Here is an 8,803-nt window from a genome sequence, read left to right on the forward strand (position 1 = left end):
TATTCAGAGCAGTATGGACGAGGACTTCCCGTTTTACTTTTAATGCTTGAATAAGCAGAGTTTGGGGAGAAAGATTTCAAGAAATGCGTTTATTAAAATGTTACCCATATAATCCTGCAAGTGTAATACTGGCGGCTGCATATTGGATCAGCTCAGTGGTTAAAGTCAAAGGCATTTAGCACCACATGTCAAATAGAAATCAAAATTGATACATACAAAACAGACACTCAACTCTTGTTGCTTAATATGTCCCACGGTCCTGAACTAGTCAAAACCACTAGAATTATGATATGACACCATATAATCAACTTAAACATGATGCACATGTTTCACAAGTTGGTAAATTCCACTGTGTAAAGCTGTAAGTGTTAAAGTCATGCAGAAGAAACGTATCAATCTGTTAGAACAATAATAATAATAATAATAACGACAGTAATAATAATAATAATAGCACTCTGCACCAGTTAACCAGACACTTTCTTTCTCTTCATTGAAGCCCAGCTTCTCTGAAATGAAATGTGTGGCAGTAGATTCAGTCTACAAACTGAACAAAGTGCATGGAAAATGTAAGTTAATGGTTCCCTGTGGGGTGTCAGACCTCGAGGTGTGCTGTGGAGCAGCACATTTTTCAGGGTGAAAACACAATTCCTGCTCTGGGATAACACTGTTCTACTGATAAACAGGTGGTGATAACCTGCTAACGTATTCTGCATTGCTGATAAAGTAAGGGAAGAAGAAAATGCAACCAGCACATCAGGCATTTGATGAGACTTTCCTGCCCAAAAAATCCCCTAACTTATGTATGTTACACATCAGATATTTTAAAAAGATCCCTTGTTGTTTCCTACTCTTAACAAGAGATAGAACTGGTTTTTAATGTTTTTATATATACTTTTAGCCTTGTCATTATACTTTTGCTGTTTTTTTTTTGTTTTGTTTTTTTAAATCTTTGGCAAGAAAACTTTGAGAGGCTCATTCTCATGCACTTTATCCAGAAAACCCAGGTTGAAGTAGGGGTACAGGGTTTCAGTGAAGTTCTCCCTGAAGGTGTACAGGTGTGTCATGCACTCTGCATTGTAGAAGGAAACCAGGCCCCTCTTGTAGTCCAGGTACACCCCGATCCGGGCCAATGGTTCCTCCAGGGACAGTACAGTGGGGGGTGAAGTTCCTGCCATGTACTGTATCCCATAAGAAAGGGAGAGAGTCCAGAAGCCATTTGCTGGGAGAGCTTTGATGACCCCCTTTCGTGGCACCGACTCCCGAGCTACTCCAACAGTCCAGACTGTGCTGCTGTAAACTTCGATCTCCCAGTAGTGGCGCCCATGGGTGAAGCCCTGGCTTCCAAGCAGGGACAGGGCAGCATTAAACCTGTAGGGGTTGTCCTGCACGGCGTGGTTGAAGGTCTGGTAGCGAACACAGGTCAGGGAGGAGGTGAGGCTGAGCCAGGGGTTGGCTGTGATGGAGTTAAAAGTGATGGCTGCTGGAACTAAAAACAAGATCAAAAAAATATTGAAATGATTTGTTTGTTGTTGGTTTTTTTGCCATTCGGTCTTTATAGTTTAATTTTTTTAAGGGCGATGGGGCCTACATGTACCTGGATAAAGGCTTCCTTTCATGGATTTCCACACTCTGTACTGCAGGGGTCCTGCAAACCGACCCTCGCAAAGACTTGGGGGTGTAAACACAGGTTTCTCAAACTTCAGCGAAGGTCTGGAAACAACAAACACATTCAGAACAGGACGAAGAGCCAGAAAAACAAAATCTACTCATACTCAAGTAATGACAAGAAACTCTTCCCAGCTCACCTCTGGAGCAGGACTTTAATGCTCTGAAATGAGACAAAGGAATAAAAAGAGGAGACGTGGTGATGAGTTTTGTTGTATCTAGAAGACGATAGAGCTTTTTCCACATTACATCAATGTCTGAGCTCACACGATCCCACCCTATGGGATCTCCCTGTGGCCGGGGGAAAGTCCCGCAGCCGTGGCCCTGAGCTTGGCCCTGTGCCTCAACTAAACTCCTAATCCTCCAGATCAACGGGTGAGATCACTGGCCTACATCCTGTCTGCACTAACTGCGAAAATCTTTTGTTATTCTCAGAGTAGAAACTGTAAAAACATTTTTACCAGTAGGTCAAAGGGTACTCTTGGATATTCCTGCATAGATGGTTTTAAGGCTTTCAGGAATGCTGTATAAACTAACACAGAAAAGCCAAACTAGGCACACCCTGGTGTGTCTATTGAAATCTTGAATGTAAATTTTGAAGTTGTTGTTTTTTGCACCAAATCTAAACAGAATGATGTTAAACTAACTTTCATCCACTTTAAGAAATGTGGCTCCCTTTTTCAATATGAAATAGACGCTTCTGGAAAGAAACAAGTTTGATTCTAACAGCTCAGCATTTCTTGTTTATCCATCGCCAGAGCTGACTCATCATGCTCTCTAATAACTTCCATATGTGCTGTTTTTATTGTTTATGAAGCTCATATACCCGTAACAGAGTGAAGGCGTCCTGTTCCTTTAGCTTGTCCTCAATCTCGTGCACAGCTCTCTGCAGACGAGAGATCTCCACACACAGCAGGGCCTTGTGCTCGTCCAGGCGGATCAGCTCCCTGCGCTCCTCAGTCTTCAGCTTCACCTGCAGCAGTTTCTCCTCCTGGTACAGGAACTGGTGCAAGTCGCTGAATTGGGCCTCAATGCGTTGCTTCAGGTCAGCAGTGTGCTCCTGATGTCAGGGTCACAGGGAGCCACAACAGTGTTTGCATGAACACCAATACGGAAGCATTAGAAACCCGTTTATATCAATTTTAAAGGTTTGGTTTGGTTTATTTTTGCAAAAGTAAGATACATTAATGGATTGGTTTTTATACGTATATTCATGCTGTTAGGGGATGTTTGTATAAAGCCCCTGAAGTCCCAAAAAGTCAAAAAATATCTTGTTTGCATAAGTTACGTGATAACTTAACACACGTCTTTTCTATCTGGGACTTCAGGTGTTCAGTATGTTTGTGCATTTTCCCTCTCACCTTCAACTTTTTCACTTCTTCCTCAGCTTCCCTGTCATACTGCAGCGCTGTGTTGAGCTCAACTTTTAGAGAATCCATGGAGCTGTTCAGAGAGGCCTGACAGGACAGAAACAGCATCAGTGCAAACTGACCCGGAACAAACTTGTAACAAATTGACTCGTTTGTATTTTCACAGGATCCACAGAAAGATGCATATTTCAAAGTCCTTACAAGTAAAAAAAATCTGTCCTTTTTAATTAACTGCGTATTTGAAACAGTGGCGCACATGTTATGTTGACATTAATTATATTGACTGATTCATAACAAGAACTATAAATTCAGAAAAGAAGCACTTGCACCCGAAAAAAAGAGATTTTTTTACATCAATGTTTCAAGAAGAAAAATGAGTTCACTGAACAACATCAACGGTAAAACAAAAGTTCCATAAATATGCAGAATTCCTGAAATACATTCTTTTGTGTAATTGTTTTAGAAACAAATGAATGGGAATGTCTTGACATTGTGCTGTTTACTTAAAGCTTTACTCACCCTGTACTTTTGTTCAGCCTCCTGCACACACACCATGGTGTGATTCCTGTGCTCCTGAGAGAGTCCACATACCAGACACACCAGCTCCTGGTCCTCCTCACAGTAAAGTTTCAGCTCCTCTCTGTGTCTGCTGCAGCGGGGGACCGGGGCAGGGACCCTCTCCAGCACCCCAACATCTGGTAGGCAGGCTGCAGCCCCGCTTTCCTCCAAGCCCTGACAGTAGCTCTCAACAATGTTTGCCACGATGCGGTTTGGCCTGTAGCTCTGCCCGGGGTACACCTTCCTGCACTGAGGGCAGGAGCCCGTGCCCCCCTGTGCAGAGCCCCTGGGACCGGTCCAGTACCCCTCGATGCAGTTCTTGCAGAAGGTGTGGTCACATGGCAGAGACATGGGCTGCTTGAAGAGATCCAGGCATATGGAGCAGGTCAGATCTCTGCTTATTCTGTGAGCTGAGCTTTTGGTGACTTTTCCAGCTATGGGAGGCTGTCGGAGCTTTTCCATCGCTGTCTGCACAACAAACTCTCCTTCCATTGGCTTCCAACTTTTCTTCTCTTGCTTTATGCCCTGGTTTAATTTCTCCAAGTTCTGCAGGTAAGCCGACTGGATTTTCTTCACTTCTTTCTGAGTCTTGCTCATTCCTTTGCCTTGATGGTTTTTCCTTTGTTTCAAGCGTAAAGCTGGACCTCTACGTCCTTCCTCTCCTGCAGAGTACGACCGCTCTCCCGGGCCTCCAGTCTTCCTGTTGATTGTGGGGAAATTAAGGGGGTGGTGCAAACTGAGACACAGCCTCTCACATCCTCAGCAGATAGTGAGGGGATCTCAATGGGCCCCCCTTTTCCCTCCAAACTGACGTCACAGTTCAGGAAACCAAGGCGGACTGTGGATATTCTATCCTTGGTGTGTTTGTTTTGTAAAGTCTGGCTGGCTGCCACAAATACTGAGTCACAAAACGCCTAATCTGCTGTACACTAAGAACCAAAAAAAGTAAAATCTATTTCCACATGACTTTCAAATGTGTTTGCGTGTGTTTGTTTGTGCTCGTGTGAGTGTGTTACCTAGTGAGAGCAACAAATCCTTGGGCAGAAACAGATTTCCTGCTTCTTTTTATGGACATAGACTCTGCCCAGTAAGTAATCATCGCTGCTGACGAGAAAACAAGATCATTAAGATTTAAACAAAGACCTGGAGGAGGAAAGCTCCACCATAGACAAACAAAAATACTGCTATGTGTGTGTGTGTGTGTGTGTGTGTGTTTGTGTGTGTGTTTGTGTTTCTTAACCTATGACCTTATTATTAACAGATATTTACAGCTTGTTCCCTTAAGGTTAAAACATCAGCCTGGGAAGAAAGAAAGCATCTTTAAGCTGTGTGGGTTTTTTTTGTTTTGTTTTTATGCGACTTGTTCATGGAAAAAGAGTTCTGATACATATCAGGATATTGTTTAGATATTTAGTGTATTTGGCGAGAGTGTATTGTAATACATAAAAAAAATGTGTATCCTTCTTTCAGTGAGCAATTTCGCAGCCCTCTGACAGACTGTTTTGGACAACAGTGACATCTGGTGTATATACTGTAACTGAAAATTCACAAAGAAGTCCAGTGCAATACAGTTGAGAGGGAGAAGACTTAACAATAACAAAAATTTAAATAAATAAATATTGAAGGACAAATATTTGTCTCTAACATATATATTTAAAACATAAATGAATAGTGATTTTTGTGGACGTTCATGATAAAACGTTGTAAAGGTTCTCCGATCTGTGGCAGCCTGTAGGGACATGGGTTGGGTCTTGGAGGGTCATTTGTTCTCAAGTCCTGGTACAGACCAAGTAAGAGATGTTATGAATGCATGTATTACTGTCTCTGGATCATTTTCAGGGAGGTATGATGTTATTTTGGCTGTAAGTCTGAGTTGGTAAAAACAGTGCATATAATTATGTTTGCCAAAGTGAAAAACATGATCAGAGGGCACACCAAGACTCTTTAAAGATGTTTTCACATTAACAGCAAGAGGACTAAACGTTTCTGCTACACCAGGTTCTCCAAACACAGTGACCTCAGTCTTATTTGGATTTAGTTGGCATTCCAAAGGCGTGTAAATCTGTACATTATCAGCAAAAAAGTGAAAAGATATGTCCATACCTGTGATTGGTCAGAGGTAGGACTGACAAGTTCCTTCTTCACCAATCACTTTACAGACAGATATTTTGCAAAGAATGTCTCCACACAGAATACAAACATACTGTAATTGCTTTCACGCAGATGTACTAAGAGAAAGGCCAATGCACCACCTTTATGCTACGTCACTTGTTGTAGTTAAACGCAATGCATATGCAAACACAAAGAAAGGAAACTAGAATTGTGTTCCACTCATAAAACATCAATTTCACATAACTTACACTGCTGTCTTTGAATGAAGTTGTGTCCCCTATATGTTTACTTATTAGCAAAGTTAAACAGCACAGTTATGCGATTTTTCTACGCAGATCAAAGTATCTGATGTCATGTTAGTGTTTGTCTTTTCTTCTTGAATATCTTTACTTTTTGTATAACACAGGTCATACTTAAATGTACAGTATCACATAAATCTGTGTGCTGTTACACAAGGTGAACGTGATCCATCAAAACCAGCCATGCCGCAGTACATCATGTCAGATGTGTTGCATTAGTAATGATGTGCAGTGACTGTAACATGAAGGCAAGAAAAAAGGCAACAATTCTATAAAACTTTTATCTGCTGTAATCCACGTTCACTCAGGATTCTGCAGCAAATCGAGTTAATGGATGGCAGACAGTATAATTAACTTGTAACCTTTAGTGGTCCCCAGTAAAACAAAAACAAAAAAGACGGCTCAAGGCTGCAGAAAGTTAATTAACCGAGGAGATAGATTAGGATTGTTGAGTTAATTAAACTGTTTGAATTCCTTGGTGTTAATATTCTAGTAAACCTCTGGGGTCGGGAAAATTTGAGTGGAGTGCAGCAGAGGGTGAATGAAGTGGATGTCTTTTATTACACCTTCAATGGCATTGAATAATTAAGATATACTAAACCAGAAGCTGCCTGAATACAGGGCTCTCAAGTTTTGAATCAGAGTGAGATTTTGGCTGCGGTGGTGGGGGTTGGGTTGGGTTGGGTTGGGTTGGGTTGAGCACCTAAAATTTATTTTCCTGCATTCTGATCAGTTTTTAAGCATCAATTCGTTCCTCCTCTGCAAAACTGTATAGTTATAGTTATAGTTATAGTTATATCAATCTTTTTAAAAATGCTGTGTTCAACAGACAAATGTTCACACAAAAAAGATTGCATACTTTTATAGCCGTGGACTGGAAAGTTGTAGTGCTTTTGCACTATTTCAGCCCTGCAGAATTTCCAAAGTTAATTGATCTCGAGTGTTGCCAAAACGCGCCACTCTGTTTCTGATTGACTAGTTACTTTTGTTAGTTTGAGAACGAGGGCTACGTCACTTGCAGAACATCGTCAAGCACGTTCACAACAAATTCCCACGTATTTATTTTTTATCATGTATTTGTTCCACTCGTGCCCAAGATCCGGCACATTACCGGAGTACTTTAAGCCTTGTGATCATTTCTCTGTATAAGAAATGCAAGGTGTGAGCATGTGAACAGGTTTAAATGAGTACTCACGTCCCGTACGTGAGACTTGAGAGCCCTATGCAATAAAAGTCAAGAATCTAGATACCAATTCTCCTGATGCACTAAACTCTTTTAAATCCAGACTGTGGACAGAAACCACAAAGACAGGAAGTAAGACTAGACATGATAGAAAACTACACTCACACAGATATATAAACCACGTAACAGCTTGTGTAAACTAAATACACAACAAACAGAGAAACACAAGGACACAAATTAGAAAAATACAGGGATTTAAGCAATGCAATGGATTAATACAAATTAAAACAGGAAATGAAATCTAAACACTGAAAATATTAAAATATAAATCTCAAAAAAGCAAATCATGATGTGTAGCTACTGTGTTTTAGCCGTGCCATTGACGACTCTACAGATAGCATTATTGTTCAGTTGGTTGTCCTCGCTGTTCTTTCTTAACATGTATTTTCCTCACAGATAGTTTGTGTGACGTGCTACACTAAGAAATCTGGACATGGTCAACTGTTAGTCTGCAAAGCATGAGAAACTTAACATGTCATTGGCAGCTTGTTAGCATGCTAGAGTTAGCTATCAAGACTACATACAAATGAAACATGGCTTAGACTCATTTTGTAGTATTTTAGGGTTATTTCATCTAAAACACTAAAGATACACACAAACAAATTGGATTGAGACACTCTGTCTCTTTCACACACACACACACACACACACACACACACACACACACACACACACACACACACACACACACACACACACACACACACACACACACGTGTGATATCTGCACCCAACACACACCTTCAATTAAACCCTAAACTGATGTCTAAGGCATCTGGGAAGCTGAAGGCTCTGGAAGTTGAGAGGCTAAAAATAACCTCAGCGTCTGCAGGAGTGAGACAGACCTGGGGAAGATAAGGCACAAGGACAGACGGTACGGAAATATTGAATGTCTACACTTTGGATGATGGTGGTTTTGAAGTGGAAGCCATATCATACACAACTATTTCATTAAACAGAGAGTTTTTGAAACAAAGGGATTATTAAATGAATTGTTTTGATTTTATTTTAGAATTTCTATCATTTGGCTCTCATGTTAATCCTGCCATATGGACAACATCTGTCATTTGCAAACTAGGTGTTTAACTAATCTCTAGTAATGTAAGCCAAAATATGACCGTGGGTACAACCAGACAGTTTTTTCATTATATTTACATGTGGCACAATTTTCTATATTTCGGACTAACAAGATTATCACTTAAAAAACATGTAAAATGCTTTCTCCTCCTTTGTTGAACTTCTTCTCAGTAATTTTTTGTTGTTTCTCCTTCCTCATGACTTTCATAGGATTTGAGGGGAGGCACTTAGACTAATGCAGAGACGATGTCAGAGTGTATTTTGGGAACGCTCGTATTCATTTTCGTTTAGAGTTAATGTGACACTGGATAGAAGCAGGTGCACTGCACACAGCATGCACTGACTGTTTGATTGGGCGATAATGTCACAGATCAAGGTCAAAATAAAAGAATACTTCAGCTCTTCAACATATTAACATTATTATTATTATTGTGATTTGAATAAAACATAAAATCATCATTCTCATGTTTGTTTAAAAG

At 40.6% G+C, this 8,803-nt stretch overlaps 1 protein-coding gene across 1 annotated transcript; it reads right to left on the reverse strand.

The window, feature by feature from the left end:
• Positions 1 to 642: 642 nt before the first annotated feature.
• Positions 643 to 4,484, reverse strand: trim69 (tripartite motif containing 69). The gene is made up of 6 exons (XM_079363993.1): positions 3,555 to 4,484; positions 3,027 to 3,122; positions 2,492 to 2,725; positions 1,806 to 1,828; positions 1,595 to 1,710; positions 643 to 1,486 (listed from the first exon to the last, which is right to left on the reverse strand). Exons 1-6 carry the CDS (start codon positions 4,188 to 4,190, stop codon positions 942 to 944), a joined length of 1,650 nt encoding a protein of 549 aa, XP_079220119.1. The 5' UTR covers positions 4,191 to 4,484; the 3' UTR covers positions 643 to 941.
• Positions 4,485 to 8,803: the final 4,319 nt, after the last annotated feature.

Source organism: Symphodus melops (assembly GCF_947650265.1).
Source record: "Symphodus melops genome assembly, chromosome: 16".
In the NCBI taxonomy this organism is placed as follows: domain Eukaryota; kingdom Metazoa; phylum Chordata; class Actinopteri; order Labriformes; family Labridae; genus Symphodus; species Symphodus melops.